This window comes from Monodon monoceros, unplaced genomic scaffold (assembly GCF_005190385.1).
Source record: "Monodon monoceros isolate NGI ecotype Baffin Bay Population unplaced genomic scaffold, NGI_Narwhal_1 Super_Scaffold_10, whole genome shotgun sequence".
Classification (NCBI taxonomy): domain Eukaryota; kingdom Metazoa; phylum Chordata; class Mammalia; order Artiodactyla; family Monodontidae; genus Monodon; species Monodon monoceros.
This window is the reverse complement of record NW_021703766.1, coordinates 12,649,557-12,666,042: the sequence shown is the minus strand read 5'-3', so window position 1 is coordinate 12,666,042 and position 16,486 is coordinate 12,649,557. Positions and strand designations below refer to the sequence as shown.

Genomic DNA, 16,486 nt, shown 5'->3' with positions numbered 1-16,486 from the left:
AACCTACACAGTGGCAACGGGAGACTCTCACAGCAATGCTGCCATGTAATTTCATTTTCCTTTGTTAAAAGAAATGATTAAAAAAATAACTCTTGGGGTTGGGAAGAACCTTAAATGTCAAATTCTATTTTCTCCTGCTGGATGACAAAAGCAAATCAGCATTTCCTTTGGAAATGTGAGCGCTGACTTTGGTCCTAGGCCAAAGAGTTAATTTCAATTAGAAGCAGAATAAAAGAAGATTCACTAAAATATCATTCAACCTCATCTCTTTGTTTTTCAAACGATGACTAGAATTTTATTAGCCAAGGGAGAATAGCTGGAAGAGAAATAACAAACAGAAAAATACATCTTAAGGATCCTTAAGTACATTACATATTTATAACTTAAGTATATTTTAAAAGGCCACAGTCCATCAGGTCATAGATGCATAAACTTATGTCACAGGCCCATTTGTCCACTGTCCTTTGGCTCAGGAGACTGTCCTTTGCAACCAACCTTGATCTCTCTGATGGCATCAGAAAGGATGCTGTCGTCTTAAAGGTAAACACGGCTCTGGAGGCAGGTGCTTTTCTCCAAGAAAACTTCCATCTGCCTGTGTCCTCCTCCACCGACATCCATGCCACCAACAGCCAGCAAAAGAGAAGCAAAGGCTCATGAACAGCTGGCACCGTGTCAGTCTCTGAGAAGAACACATCCCTGTCTAGTTAGGGGTGGGTTCTGGAGCCTCTCTCCTGGCAGAGAGCTTGTCAACCGGCATTGACGGGTTCTCTGGGATTTCCCACAACTCCCACGGGCTGTCAGTTCAGAAAGTGCTTTCAAGCAGGCAGTGGCACCCACACCCGGTGGGACACACCTCCTGGGTCCGAAACCACTCCATCATGTGGCTGGTGTGTCCCCCATGCCCGCAGGTCAGGCAGAAGTTGGACGACCCTCGCACGGCCACGTGGCAGATGGCGCACTGGAACGTGAAGCCTTTGCAGACGGCGCACTGCGTGCCCCTGACCTCACTCCGGCAGTGGCTGCAGTACACACCGAACTCTGGAGAAGGGTGGAGATGGCCGAAAAAGAGACATGGTGAGTTCAGTTCTGCAAAGGGGAACCAGGCATTGTGAGTAATAACGAGGTACTCATTTGGGGGATTCTGTAGGATCCTATTAGACCCCTGCTGTTCAATTTTCTTTTTTTTAATGGCAGAACCCCTTCTTCTACAACCTCACTAAGGAGCTGCTGTCATCACCACAGTGGAAGGGTGCGGGCAGAGGGTGCAGCAGGCGCCTTGCTCCCCGAGGCCCTGGGTGGAAACCCCAGTGTCTGCAGCGGTCGAGGCTCCATCTCATTCCTCTTCCACCCCAACAGCTACAGATGCAGAGAAGGCAGTTAACAAACATTTGTCTGAAAGCACTGAAGGATCAGTCGACACTCAGGCAAGAGCTGATTGGTCTTACAATCTCTTCCCTACCTGCCTGCCAATGACCCAGCAGCCTAAGATGGACGGAGTCAGGCCACCACAGGGCTGCCCCAGCATGGGGAAGAGCAGTTAGGACCGCCCTGCTCCGCTGGCCCCCGCCTGCCCTGAAGTCCCTGTCCGCTTCAGCCACGGCCCTGGGGCCAGGCGGCCCACGTTAACCGCCCAGCTCCCTTGCTCACCCCCTGCTACCTGGAGATCCTTCCTCCTCCCAGACCGCCTCCCACTGTGCTGCATCGAGTGCAGACCTTCCCACGTGCTCTACAGGCTCTTTTGGGAACGGTCCCCTCACCACCTGGCCCTAACCAAACCCCGCTGTGTCTCGGCCTCCTCCGAAGGGAAGGCCGGCTCTGTCTTACATCCTAAAGATGGAGGGGTGGGAGGGGAGGGTGGCGCATGGCTGCCTCCAGACCGTACTCTCCTCTTGAGGCTACTGCTCCCTGGCTTCACCAGCCTTTCCCCTTTCCCTCTACTGTCATGTACCGACATTCTGGACACCCCCCGCCCCATGCTCTGAAGACTTCTGCTCTTGGTTCTCAATCTTCCCTCCACCCCAATCCTTGGCATCTTCAAAATCCACGCCACTAACCCTCTGCACACCTGGCCTCCCAGGTCACCGTCCTCTCACCTCTAATCCACCACCGTCTCTCATTCTATCCAAAGTCCACTTGCACTTCCACGCGATCAGCCCCTCTCTGGCTGTAGTTTCCCCTCTGACCAGCCTGAATTACACGGTTCCACTTCATAGTCACTTTTTTTTTTTTGCGGTACGCGGGCCTCTCACTGTTGTGGCCTCTCCCGTTGCGGAGCACAGGCTCCGGACGTGCAGGCTCAGCGGCCATGGCTCACGGGCCTAGCCGCCCCGCGGCATGTGGGATCTTCCCGGACCGGGGCACGAACCTGTGTCCCCTGCATCGGCAGGCGGACTCTCAACCACTGCACCACAGGGAAGCCCCATAGTCACTTTTTTGCAAATATCCTGAACTCCTTGGCCCCTCTCTCCCTCATGGTACCACCTGGCAAAACCTTCACCTGGATGAGCCCCATCCCTGGCCTCCTCCGCGTCAGCCCAGGAGCGTTCCCATGGGAAGGCGCACCGTCAGGATGCTCGTCTCACTGACCGCACCTCCAGGTAGACTCCTGGCTTGTGTGCAGTGGTCAGGCTCTTCCTCCCTGACTCCCAGGTGCCCACCTCACACCTCTGCCATATTCTTAAACCCCTCCCACATGCCTCTCTCTCTCTCACCCGATGGCCTCTTCCCTCCCTTCCCTAAGAAAACAGAAGCCTTCCAATGGGGGACACTTCATCTCAACACCCCCAATTCGTCACATCTCCCTCTTCTTTCACCTCCTACTGTAGAGGAAGGGTCCTGGTTTCTTTCTTCTATCAAAGCCAGCTCCTCTGCTTCACCACAACACGTAGTCATAAAAACGGACAAATAGAGACTCTAAATACATGGTAGCTAAGGAAAAAATTTTATGGTAGTTCCTAGTTAAAGTAAATCCTGAGATAAACTGGTTTGAAAATTTGGGTTAAAAATAGCTATGTCTTGGGACTTCCCTGGTGGCACAGTGGTTAAGACTCCACCTGCCCATGCAGAGGTCATGGATTCGAGCCCTGGTCCGGGAAGATCCCACATGCCATGGAGCAACTAAGCCCGTGCACCACGACTACTGAAGCCCGCGTGCTGCAACTACTGAGCCCACATGCTGCAACTACTGAAGCCTGTGCACCTAGAGCCTGTGCTCTGCAACAAGAGAAGCCACCACAATGAGAAGCCCACGCACCGCAATGAAGAGTAGCCCCCGCTCACTGCAACTAGAGAAAGCCCACACATAGCAAGGAAGACCCAACGCAGCCCCCCCGCCCCCCCCAGAAAAAAGCTGTCTTCTTTCTCTAAGCATAACTTTTTAAAAAAAAATTTCTTGGAGTATAGTTGATTTACAATGTTGTGTTAGTTTCAAGTATACAGCAAAGTGATTCAGTTATACATATATATATATATATATATTCATTCATTTTCAGATTCTTTTCTCATATAGGTTATCACAGAATATTGAGTAGAGTTCCCTGTGCTCTACAGTAGGTCCTAGTTGGTTATCTATCATATATAGTAATGTGTGTATGTTAATCCCAAGTTCTTGATTTATCCTTCCCCCGTCACGTTTCCCCTTTGGTAACCATAAGTTTGTTTTCAGTATCTGTAAGTCTGTTTCTGTTTTGTAAATAAGTTCGTTTGTATCATTTAAAAAAAATTAGATTCCACATATGAGTGATATCATATGATATTTCTCTTTCCTTTCTGGCTTATTTCACTTAGTATGATAATCTCTATGTTCATCCATGATGCTGCAAATAGCATTATTTTGTTATTTTATGGCTGAATAATATTCCATTGTATATACGTATCACATCTTCTTTATCCATTCATCTGTCAGTGGACACTTAAGTTGCTTCCATGTCTTGGCTATTGTGAATAGTGCTGCTATGAACATAGAGATGAATGTGTCTTTTCAAAGTATGTTTTTCTCTGGATATATGTCCTGGTAGGATTGCTGGATCATATAGTAGTTCGATTTTTAGTTTGCTAAGGAACCTCTATAGTGGTTGCACCAATTTACATTCCCACCAACAGTGTAGGAGGGTTCCCTTTTCTCCACACCCCCTCCAGCATTTATTGTTTGTAGACTTTTTGATGATGGCCATTCTGACTGGTGTGAGGTGATACCTCATTGTAGTTTTAATTTGCATTTCTTTGATAATTAGTGATGTTGAGCACCTTTTCATGTGCTTTTTGGCCATCTGTATGTTTTCTTTGGAGAAATGTCTATTTAGGTCTTCTGCCCATTCTTTGATTGGGTTGTTTGGGGTTTTTTTTGATACAGAGCTTCATAAGCTGTTTGCATATTTTGGAGATTAATTCCTTATTGGTTGCTTCATTTGCAAACATCTTCTCCCGTTCTGTGGGTTGTCTTTTTGTTTTGTTTATGGTTTCCTTTGCTCTGCAGACGCTTTTAAGCTTAATTAGGTCCCATTTATTTATTTTTGTTTTTATTTTTATTACTCTAGGAGACAGATCAAAAAAGATATTGCTGTGATTTATGTCAAAGAGTGTTCTGCCTATGTTTTCCTCTAAGAGTTTTATAGTGTCTGGCCTTACATTTAGGTCTTTGATCCATTATGAGTTTATTTTTGAGTATGATGTTAGAGAGTGTTCTAATTTCATTCTTTTACATGTAGTTGTCCAGTTTTCCCAGCATCACTTACTGAAGAGAGTGTCTTTTCTCCATTGTATATTCTTGCCTCCTCTGTCATAGATTAATTGACCATAGGTGCATGGGTTTATCTCTGGGCTTTCTATCCTGTTCCATTGATCTATAGTTCTGTTTTTGCACCAGTACCACACTGTTTTGATTACTGTAGCTTTGTAGTACAGTCTGAAGTTAGGGAGCCTGATTCCTCCAGCTCCATTTTTCTTTCTCAGGATTGCTTTGGCTATGTGGGGTCTTTTGTGTTTCCATACAAATTAAAGAATTTTTTGTTCTAGTTCTGTAAAGCATAACTGTATATATTATGTAAGACTTTGCTTTGTGTTCTCAATAAAAACTGATTAGTTAATATTTCTTAAGTTTCCTTTACTGGTTTTATTGGTTTGAAAAGATTCAACATTTAAAATTATGAAAATGTAAAAACCGTGTGTTCACGTAAACTGAATGACAATAACATGTCTTTTTAAAAGGGTTGTTCTTTGGCACTTGAGATAACTGTATATGTAAACTATTCTCCACTTCTATCTGGGTAAAATGATTAAAATGTCATCTTGCTGAAAAATTCAATACATCATTAGTAATCATGTTTCTTTTTAGTGTGTCACTTAAACATAATTTCTAACATCCTTATTAACTTTAAGACCTTGAACTTATATTTCATTTAACTAACAAATAATCTTTAGGGGTGTAGACAATTTCTAAATGGATTTAAATTCCCAAAGAGAAAAAATACAAAAACACTAATCACTGAGCATAATCTTAATATTCTCTCTTGCCACTCATTGTTGCACATAATGGCATGACCACCAGTTAACAGTTGGTAAGAGTATGCATCCACTTTGGGTGATGCTGGTAAACATGCTAACTTTTTTCACTTTAGGAGGTACAAAGGGATGTGGAATGTGTTCAAAATCGCTTAGAAATGTACAATCTCCCAAGACTGAACCAGGAAGAAAAAGAAAATATGAACAGACAAATTACCAGTAATGAAATTTAATCCGTAATTTAAAAACTCCCAACAAACAAGAGTCCAGGACCAGAAGGCTTTACGGGTGAATTCTACCAAACATTTAGAGAAGGGTTAACACCTATCCTTCTCAAACTATTCCAAAAAATCACAGAGGAAGGAACACTCATAATTTACAAGGTCAGCATCACCCTGATACCAGAACCAGACAAAGATACCACACAAAAAAAGAAAATTACAGGCCAATATCACTGATGAACACAGATGCAAAAATTCTCAACAAAATTTTAACAAACTGAATCCAACAATACACTAAAAGGATCATACACCTTGATCAAGTGGATTCATCCCACGGATGCAAGGATTTTTCAGCAAATCAATCAGTGTGATACACCACATTAACAAATTGAAGAATAAAAACCATATGATCATCTCAATAGATGCAGAAAAAGCTTTTGACAAAATTAAGCATCCATTTATGATAAAAACTCTCCATAAAGTGGGCATAGAGGGAACATACCTCAACATAATGAAGGTCTTATATGACAAACCCACAGCTAACATCATACTCAACAGTGAAAAGCTGAAAGCATTTCCTCTAAGATCAGGAACAAGACAAGGATGACCACTCCCGCCACTTTTATTCAACATAATACTGGAAGCCCTAGCCACAGCGAACAGACAAGAAAAATAAATAAATAAAAGAAATCCAAATTGGAAAGGAAGAAGCAAAAATGTCACTGTTTACAGATGACATGATACCATACACAGAAAATCCTAAAGACACCACCAGAAAACTACTAGAGCTCATCAACGAATTCAGTAAAGTTGCAGGATACAAAATTAATATACAGAAATCTGTTGCATTTCTATACACTAACAATGAACTATCAGGAAGATAAATTAAGGAAACAATCCCATTTACCATCACATCAAAAAGAATAAAATACCTAGGAATAAACCTACCTAAGGAGGTAGAAGACCTTTACTCGGAAAACTATAAGACACTGATGAAAACCACAAAGCTGTCAAGTGTCTTTCCCTGGAACACTGATTAACTTGGGGGATCTCAGGGAAGGAGGCACAGAATCACAGGTACAGGCTTTGCAGGTGAAACCTGGTAGAGGCGAAATGGATCATTCTTGGTTCCTAACAGACAAACTAATAAGGACAATAAAAATACTGCTGGTACATGGAATGATCAAATTATGATTCCCAAGGCTTTACGGAACCTCCAGGTGGAAGCTAACTCCAAAGGTTTAGTGTCATACAATTCTAGTTTGTTAATCACACAGAAGAGTTATGTGTGTTAATTAACACCACAAATTACACAAATGTAAGTAAACCCAGCCAAGTAAATAAGACATTAAATTAATAAACCAAAACAGAAAGTTGCTGAATAAAATTCAGGTGGGCAGATAGGAACTGGGGGTGGGCTGCACCTTCTCTACCACCATTCTGACCTAGCGCCTCATACCTCAATAGAAAAAACAAAGACAAAAACCACCTTGCATATGGAAGTTTTTTTTCCTTTTTTCTTTTTTTTTTTTTTTAAAGAATACTCTGTCTAGCATTATCCCCTCAAAATAAATGAAGCCTGGAGTCCCTTCTATAAATATCTAATCCCCTAAATGAAAACAACTTCATCCCTCAAATCTTGCTGCTGATATGGAGTGACCCTTGCAGATGTGGTAAGTGTGAGAGGAAACTGCTGGTTTTCCACCAGGAGGAGACCAACTTGGCAACCTTGTCATATTCGATACCTGCTATTTCCTGTATGGGTAGTCTGACTCTTCCAAAGGAAAAACTTTAAGGATGAAATACTTAATGTTTTTGTCTGTGACTCTTCCACAATCCACACTCCCCCCTTCTTTCTGAAATTTTGTAGCATTGTTTGTAATGGTATTAGGACAGACTATTCATTCTCAAACATCATTTAAGTCTTCATGAGCTTCAGTTTCATCTCTCTGATTGGATTATAGACTTCTTGAATGACCCCCTCCCCAAACCACACCTTACAGTTCTTTGTCCAGCCCACAGAACCCAGCACGACCTTTATAATAGGAGATGTCAATACGTCTAACTGATTGATGGACACATCAGTTACATATCTCTGTGATTCATTTATTTCCCTGGAAACTAATTTTAAAAGACAAATTGCTCCAGGCCATCATTAATCTCTCCCTGATATACTTTCATGCATGTAGATGCTCTGAAAAATATGTACCCAAATAGCATTTTCTGTCTGCATTTCTTTACGTACGCGCACCAAGATAATCCATATTTGGGGCTTCCCTGGTGGCGCAGTGGTTAAGAATCCGCCTGCCAATGCAGGGGACACGGGTTTGAGCCATGGCCAAGGAAGATCCCACATGCCGCGGAGCAACTAAGCCCATGCGCCACAACTACAGAGCTTGCACTCTAGAGCCCGCGAGCCACAACTACTGAGCCCACGTGCCATAACTACTGAAGCCTGCACACCTAAAGCCCGTGCTCTGCAACAAGAGAAGACACGACAATGAGAAGCCTGCGCACCGCAACGAAGAGTAGCCCCTGCTCGCCAAAACTAGAGAAAGCCCGTGCACAGCAACAAAGACCCAACACAACCAAAAATTAAAAAAAAAAAAAAAATTTTTTTAAAAAAGATAATCCATATTAAAATAATCCTTGTTATTCAATGTATGTATGAGTATGTATGTATTTATATATTAGTTTGGTTTGTTTTTTTTAATTGAAACTATACTCGCACAACTTAAAGGGTCAAATTATTCTATGTATCGTGTTATGAAAAGCAGCATTCCCTTCCACTCCCACATCCATCACCCTCTAGAGGAAATTCTTAACTATTTCTTCTGTTCCTACCTCCCTATCTCTACACGACATGTTCATAAAGCTATTTCTTAATTGTCATATTTAAGCACTGTCTCTTGACCTTCCCTGGTGGAAGCTCTTTCATTCCCCAATCTCCCCAACCAGACTCATGTACCACCTGTTCCTCATCTTCCTCATGTGGTTCTATTATCAGTTGGTTGGATCAGTACTGTTTTCACATTATTTCTCTAGGTAAATATTATTCAAGCCAAGCCACGTACCATGATGACTTCCTTTCTTTCTTGCACATTTTGTTCCTCCTAGAGTTAGTCTTGTTTTTCCTGTTTGCTTAGTTACATACTTATTGATAATTCATCTCCAAACATCTGAATCTTCTGTAAATACACTGAATACTGAAATACACTATATATACTGAAATACACAGATTTTTTTTTCTCTTCTTGGAGACAATGCTCTGAAGCTCCAACCTGGACTGGTCTGTCTTCAGGTCTGTCACGTACATCTCCCTTCACCATCATCCCAACACCCTGGTTTCCTGGCTTGAATCTATTTCTCCTCCTTGGATAGGCTGAAGGCCTACTTTTACACTTGATGGATAACTTGGGTACAGAATTCTAGGTTAGAATCTAAGAGATTCTAAGAGGATCATTTTCTTGAGAACAGGGAAGGCACTGCTGCACTGTTGTCATCTAGTTCCAGTATCTAGTTCATTGCTCCCGAAAAGTGTGATGCTATTCATATTCCTATCCTTTGTATGTGACCTGTTTTCTCCCTCTGGAAGCTTCTAGGATCTTCTCTATATTCCTGGGTCTTTCCTCATTCATATGCTAGCTATGTGGCGGCCCCTTTATTGGGAAATGTGTCCACCTTCTTTGGAGAATGAACTTCCGTTTTCTGCTGGGGGAGAGGAAGGGTGATAACTGCTCTGCAAACTAGGAGTGGGGATCTGGGGACGCTAGAAAGGCCATGACACAATACTCCTGTTTTTGACCTCACCTTCATGCCACTTGCAGAGGTACGTGGTACCACTAATTCCTGAGCCACCTGGGGGTTCTGCCATGTGCGTTGCTGTTTTTCTGCCAGCCAGTTCAGGGCTCAGCTTTCTCCCCGTGAGATCAGGTATCACTAACCTATCTGCCCCACCAGGTCCCAAGTTTTACTGCCAACATTACTTCTCCTTGCATGGTTGTGTCTTTACAGAAAAGCTCTATGTAGGCACTTCGGCAGGATCTGGGAGAGAAAGGAAATCAGTGTGTGTTCAGTCCACTCTTGTATCTGTCTTTCATGTCACTCTTTTTTTTTTTTTTTAACCGGTACGCGGGCCTCTTACTGTTGTGGCCTCTCCCGTTGCGGAGCACAGGCTCCAGACGTGCAGACTCAGCAGCCATGGCTCACAGGCCCAGCCGCTCCGCAGCATGTGGGATCCTCCCAGACCGGGGCACGAACCTGTGTCCCCTGCATCGGCAGGCGGACCCTCAACCACTGCGCCACCAGGGAAGCCCCATGTCACTCTTTAGAAAACATCTCTTCTCTTAGCTTCTTTCATAGTACAGTCTTGCTTTTCCTCAAAACTCACTGATATCTCATTCTAAGTCTCTGTTTCTGGTTCTTCCTCCAAGACTCAATCCCCAAGTCCTGGTTTCTCTCAAGGCCCAGAGTAAGTGGGCTCTCTTATTTGCTCCTCCCATCCTCTTCCACCCCACCCCCCAGCTCCCAGGTAAACGCACTCAACTCTCACAGCTTGAACACCACTGACATGGGGAAGATTCCCACATTCCTAGTTTTAGCCCTGAACTGTCCTTTCAGCTCCAGACTCATATCCAACTGCCTGCATGACTTCTATAGTCTGAACCTCACCAACATTTCCAACTGTCCCAAACTGAGTTTTCAATTTTCTTCCAATCTTTTCTATCGTAGAATATGGCACCACCATCTACCCAGTTGCTTGAGCTGGAAACTTGGGAATCATCTAAGCTTTGCCTCTTCTCCTCAAGCCCATACCCAACTTGTTAGTAAGTCATATTGCGTCTACCTCTAAAATACATTTTTACTCCACTCATCTCTCTCCACCTTCACTGATGTCACCCCAAGACTAGGTCGTTCATCTCTCTCTGACTACTCTAAGAATCTTCAAATGGCCTTCCTACCTCTGCTTCTACCCTCCTCCAACCCTTTTTTCCTATAACAGCCAAAGGGATCCTCTTACAATGGAAACCAGAGCACATCACTTACTTTTTTTTTTTTTTTTTGGCCTCACCACACGGCTTGCGGGATCTTAGTTCCCTGACCAGGGATCGAACCTGGGCCCATGGCAGTGAAAGCACAGAGTCCTAAGCACTGGACCACCAGGGAAGTCATATAACTTACCTATTGACGTCCTTTGAAGTTCACCATTGGACTTAGAATATAATCCAAACTCTTTACCATGACTCTCAAGTCTGACTATCCTACAGTCTAATTTTACATCACTCTTCTCACTCATTATGTTCTAGCCACACTGGTCTTCCTCCACTTGTTTAGAAGAACAAGTTATTTCCCCCACAGACCTGCTCCCTCTGCATGGGATGCCCTTCGTGCTGCTCTCTCGCTGCATGTGTGGCTCCACCCCATCCTGCAAACCTCAGCTCCTCAGAGAGTCTTCCCGATACAGCTCAACACGTCTTCTAAGATTCTCCCCCGCTGCTTCCCTGCCCCAACACCCCTTTTGTTTGCTCATAAATACTGATCACAATTTGTAATTATATTTTTCTCTCCCACTGGTCTGTGAGTTCCACCACGGGAAGGAGTGAGTGTGCTAGCACTGTGACTGAGAGGAATTTGATAAACATTAGTTGAATCACTGAATAAATATCGCTACTTCCAATCAATATCTGAGGATTGTATGGAAAACTTCTTCCGTTACAATAAAAATGTAACCACCTCATGAAATGCCAGGGTTTTCAGAAGCTTGAAACAGACTCAAAATGCTTCAGAAATTTCTGCTTATAAATAAGAAACTGGAACTTCATTCCAAGTATTATGTTATGGGCACATTAAATTATAGGACTTTTCAGAGAGTGACGGGAACAGAAAGAAATTCTTACTCACCGATTCCTTTGTGAGGATCAGGAGGGCAGGAAACAAACTTCAGCACTTCAGCTCGTTTCTCCCTCAGACCCCAGCGGTAGAGGATTTCTCCGTAGCATTTCTTAAAGTCATCAAATTGCTGGGTATTGGCGGGGTCCAGAAGCCTGGATCAAATTCAAAATTCCGGTCAGTTCCTTTAAGAGAAACAAGCTCAAGGCCAAACAGCACTTAGTATAACAAATGACACATAATGTGCTAAGAGTCCTGATTTTGGAGAATCTAAGCGTCATGAAATTGCAGCTCCCACCCACGAAGGTCGTTACCTTTTATTTTTATCGTGCTGGTCACGCTCTCGCTCACGAGGATCACTGTAGGTCAGACTCCCAAATCGGATTTCTTCTGGTGAGGACTCTCCCCAGGGTGAAGATATGTGCTCTGTCTCTCTTCCCACTGAAAAAAATCAAATGGGAAGAGAAGATGAAAATCAGAGAAGGCATGGGAAATACCTGAAAACTCTCAAAATGCACTTGTGTCCAATTTACTCCCTGGAAGAAAGATAAGCTAAGTTGAAGATCCTGAGAAATGGAACTAAACAGAACACTTTCTTAGCCTTACCTTTTTGTCTAGGTGTTTACTATTAAGGTAACTTGATAATTAAGTACACACATAATGATTAAGCAAATTATGGTAGAGATGATGTAGACTGTTAGGCAGGCATTACTTATAAAAACTCTTTAAATGACATGAGAAAATGCTCATGACAAAATCAAAAATGGAACACAAAAACCACAAATATAGAATGACCCCCCCCCACACACAAAGATTGGAAGAAAATGTTCTGAAATGTTAACAGATGTTATTTCTAGGTGGGGGAATCAATGATTACTATTTTCTCCACTAATGCTTTTTGTTTTGTTTTTCTTCATTGGGCAAATAGTACTTTTGTAATCAACAAAACTAAGATCATTTTTAAAAAGAAATTTAAAATATCCAGAAAACACAAATACACTTCCTCGTTAAACAGACCTTTACAGCCACCTGGAACCATGCTCAGCTTTATTTCTCTACCTTGAAGGAGGTACGTGGGGAGAGGGAGGTTAACAGGAAGTCACAGATGATCGGGAAAGGGGCTTGTGCAGGAGAAAGGATAAGGGTTAGCGTTTGCGGGGGGACACTGGGAAGTCCCACTGTCAGTTTCTTAAGGTTACAAGATGGAAAGCAACCCAGCAAGGCAGAGAGACCAGAAACCAGCCTGTTCAAACACGAAAAGCCCAGACCTTGCTGACTACAGTATCCCCATCATACTGAATTTAAAGGGCAATGGGGGGGGGGCCTTCCCTGGTGGTGCAGTGGTTAAGAATCCGCCTGCCAATGCAGGGGACACGGGTCCGAGTCCAGGTCTGGGAAGATTCCACATGCCACCGAGCAACTAAGCCCGTGCGCCACAACTACTGAGCCTGCGCTCTAGAGCCCATGAGCCACAACTACTGAAGCCCGTGCACCTAGAGCCCATGCTCTGCAACAAGAGAAGCCACCGCAATGAGAAGCCTGCGCACCGCAACAGAGTAGCTCCCGCTTGCCGCAACTAGAGAAAGCCTGCGTGCAGCAACTAAAACCCAATGCAGCCATAAATAAATACATTAATTAATGAATTAATTTTTTATAAAAAGGGCAAAGAGGGGGAATTCCCTGGCGGTCCAGTGGTTAAGACTCCAAGCTTCCACTGCAGCGGGCCCAGGTTCGATCCCTGGTCAGGGAACTAAGATGAACTAAGATCCCGCAAGCTTTGCGGCACACTCTGTGTGTGTGGGTGGGGGTGGGGGGCAATGAGAAACAAGGAAAAATATGGAGAGTATTCATCAAGTAAAGATTACATATTAAATCACACACCACATTTAGAGTATAAAAACCCAGCGTGGAAACTAACACACCACTGTAAAGCAATTATACTCCAATAAAGATGTTTAAAAAAAAACAAAAAAACCCAGCGTGGGCTAAGGCCATACCAACCTATGTTCCAGCCACCAGTGTTGAATCCTGGGTCGGACATACTCGAGCAGGAACCAGAGGATGTAAAGCTGGGCTGCAGAGCAAACAGGAGCAGTGTGAGAGTGCCGTTCCCCATGATGGCGACCTCTGGGAAAAGTCAAACTCACACCAGGAAACCCCCAACTTACGTATCGACTGTGGGACACCACAAGGTTAGATGAGCGGCTGGGAAAAGGCCCGAAGGGGTTTGGTATCCCCTGCGGCCGAGACTGGGCTTCAAACACACTGCAGAGCATAGCCAACGTCTGCACGTCCCGGAGCCGGCAGTAATGAGCCAGCCTGGAGAGAAAGGGGACAGGGGGAAGGATGACTGTCATGACAGCGGCGGGTTGTCGCCATCGGGGTAGGATGTCAGAATTTTTTTTTAAATTTATATTATTGAAGTATAGTTGATTTACAGTGTTGTGTCAATTTCTACTGTACAGCCAAGTTCTTCAGTTATACATATATATACATTCTTTTTCATACTCTTTTCCATTATCATTTATATAGAATGGATAAACCACAAGGTCCTACTGTATAGCACAGGGAACTATATCCTGTGATAAACCATAAAGGAAGGGAGAATTCTTGATTCTGCCTCAAAAGCCCCCTTCAGGAACGAGGGCTTTCTGCAGATCTGGGGGCATGATCGACTTTGAGTTTGGCTAAATTTGTTTTGGAATACCATGTATCTGAGTATTACACATGACCTAGATATAACCAATCTGAAAGCTCCTAGCTGGCATCCAGGCCTGGGCTCAGACTTGAATGGAGCTTCTTCAAGAATTAAGGAGACTCAACTCACATCTGAGTGAGGCCATACATGCTCTCTCGGCCTCCCCAACTCCAAGCAGGCATCACACTGCTTCCTGGGGGGGTTCTATGTCCTCCATTCATATGACCTAAGGCTAGGGTTCATGGAGGTGCTCAGAGAGCACGGTGCCACCACAGTATGGGGAGCAGGTCACAGACTCGGGAGGTGGCATTATGAGTCTGAGCTATTAAGTAAGAACAACAGGGGATAGTTTTACCTTTTAGGTCCTCACATCCCCTTTGCTCCTTTCAGTACAACTGTGCTAGATAGAATGTCAGGTAGAGATCCCAGGGACTTGATACTTTCCTACCAAGCAATGTCTAATAGTTTTAAGGTGTTTTCACACTATCTCATGAGCCTTATTTGAAGTGGGTAGAACAAGCACCATGAGCAACCTGAAGCATGAGCACGTGTCCCAGGTCTGGCCTCAACAAGTAGGTAAAGCAAACCTCCACCTGAAGGAAGGAGAGCTTTTCCATCTCTCTGTCAGGACCTGGGCCTCCCTGTCTTGAAACCTCAAGTGGTTTTTCCTGGTTGTGAATCTTCTGCACACTGTATTTCCAGTTTGCCATATTTCAGTGCAATAAATCAAACACAAACTCAAGGTTTTCATAAACTGTCTAACAGGGTGAATGCATCGTGGCCTTTGGAAAACACGAAGGGCAACGTGCAATTCTCTAACCTGCTCTCAGGGGCGAGATTCTATAGCACCCAAGAAACTTTCTACCTCAAGAACTCAAACTCCTGTGTTCAGACTGATGCACTTCTGGGCCAAAGCATAAATCTCTCAAGGACACATGAGTCCCAAATCCTCGTTATAAATGACAAATACTGTATAATTCCTTCTGCTCTAAGAAGTGAGTTCTGTACAGAAATTATAGCAGCCCTAAAAGGAAAGGTCTCACTTCCTCTTCTCATGCCTCAGGCCTTTGCACTTTTCTCTTAGACAAAAACACTGAAAGTGTTTATAGACCTAAAATTGACATCACTCATTTTCCTCACTTTTAGCTCTCAAAACCTACAGGGACTCCAGTAGCTGTCGCCCAAATGGATGTCGAGCCCAGGGTGTTTCCAAATCTGGGTCAGACTTCGGACCAAGGCAAAGATCCGTAGCTACTGTAGCCAGCGACCAAACCTGCACAGATCAAAGAGAAATACCCACACTCAGACTGGTGAGCACAGGACCGCGAACCACGAAAGAACCCCACCTCCTCCTCCACACACAGCCTAAAGCCTTGCTACTCTGGGGGCGGCCAAAGCTGGGAGCTTACTGAAATGCAGAGTCTGACACCCCACTCCAGACCTACTGAAGCAGAATTTGCATTTTAGCAAGATTCTCGGGGGACTTGTGTGCACATTTGAGAAACACTAGCCTTAAAAGCTTTTATGAAGCAGACAACAGAGGAATGACACCATGCAACAACTTCCCTGCATGGTCTATTTAACCACTGACTCATGTGGCTTTTTCTGCTGCTTCATTAGTGAACTGGCAGGGAGAGAAAAATGCATTCGGTATCACACTTAAGATTGTCCTTTGCCCAAATAATGAAAAACCTTCCATTACAAAAGTTTCAGTATACTCTCTGAAGTTACAGAAAAATAGGCCAAGAAAAAATAGACTCGGCTTTCTTTTGGTTGACATCAAATCTGAGGAATATCCCCAAACTTGAAACCTCACGGGGCTTGGAGTCCTCAAGCAGAAACTAATGTCCATGACGTGTCTATTAGATCCAAGATTTAGCACACACTAAATATAAATATATCACACCATCAACAGAGTCCCCTCCCCTCTATACCTTTAAAAATGGAATACTGGGGACTTCCCTGGTGGTCCAGCGGTTAAGACTCTGCGTTCCTAATGCAGGGGGCCCAGGTTCGATCCCTGGTCAGGGAACTAGATCCCACACGTGTGCCACAACTAAGAGCCCACATGCTGCAACTAAGCAGCCCGCATGCTGCTACTAAAAGATCCCACACGCCGCAACTAAGACCTGGCGCAGCCAAATAAATAAATATATATATATATATTTTTTTAATGGAA

The 16,486-nt window shown here is 43.9% G+C and overlaps 1 protein-coding gene and 1 non-coding gene across 5 annotated transcripts in view; one reads left to right on the top strand and one right to left on the bottom strand.

Annotated features, from left to right (window-relative positions):
* Positions 1-277: 277 nt before the first annotated feature.
* WDR59 (WD repeat domain 59) overlaps positions 278-16,486 on the bottom strand; it is an 86,540-nt gene continuing 70,331 nt past the window's right edge. For 2 of the 4 annotated variants that reach the window (XM_029243263.1, XM_029243269.1), the window contains exons 21-26: positions 15,468-15,580; positions 13,778-13,928; positions 13,611-13,683; positions 11,924-12,050; positions 11,622-11,764; positions 278-1,038 (exon numbers count right to left, since the gene is read on the bottom strand). In XM_029243263.1, the coding sequence (XP_029099096.1) occupies positions 803-1,038; positions 11,622-11,764; positions 11,924-12,050; positions 13,611-13,683; positions 13,778-13,928; positions 15,468-15,580 (843 nt within the window). In that variant the 3' untranslated portion in view covers positions 278-802. Of the gene's footprint in view, positions 1,357-11,621; positions 11,765-11,923; positions 12,051-13,610; positions 13,684-13,777; positions 13,929-15,467; positions 15,581-16,486 lie in introns of all 4 variants that reach the window. The other 2 variants (XM_029243272.1, XR_003796756.1) reach the window with 2 other exon arrangements.
* Positions 16,267-16,339, top strand: TRNAR-CCU. The gene has a single exon. It is a non-coding gene; the product is annotated as a tRNA-Arg (tRNA).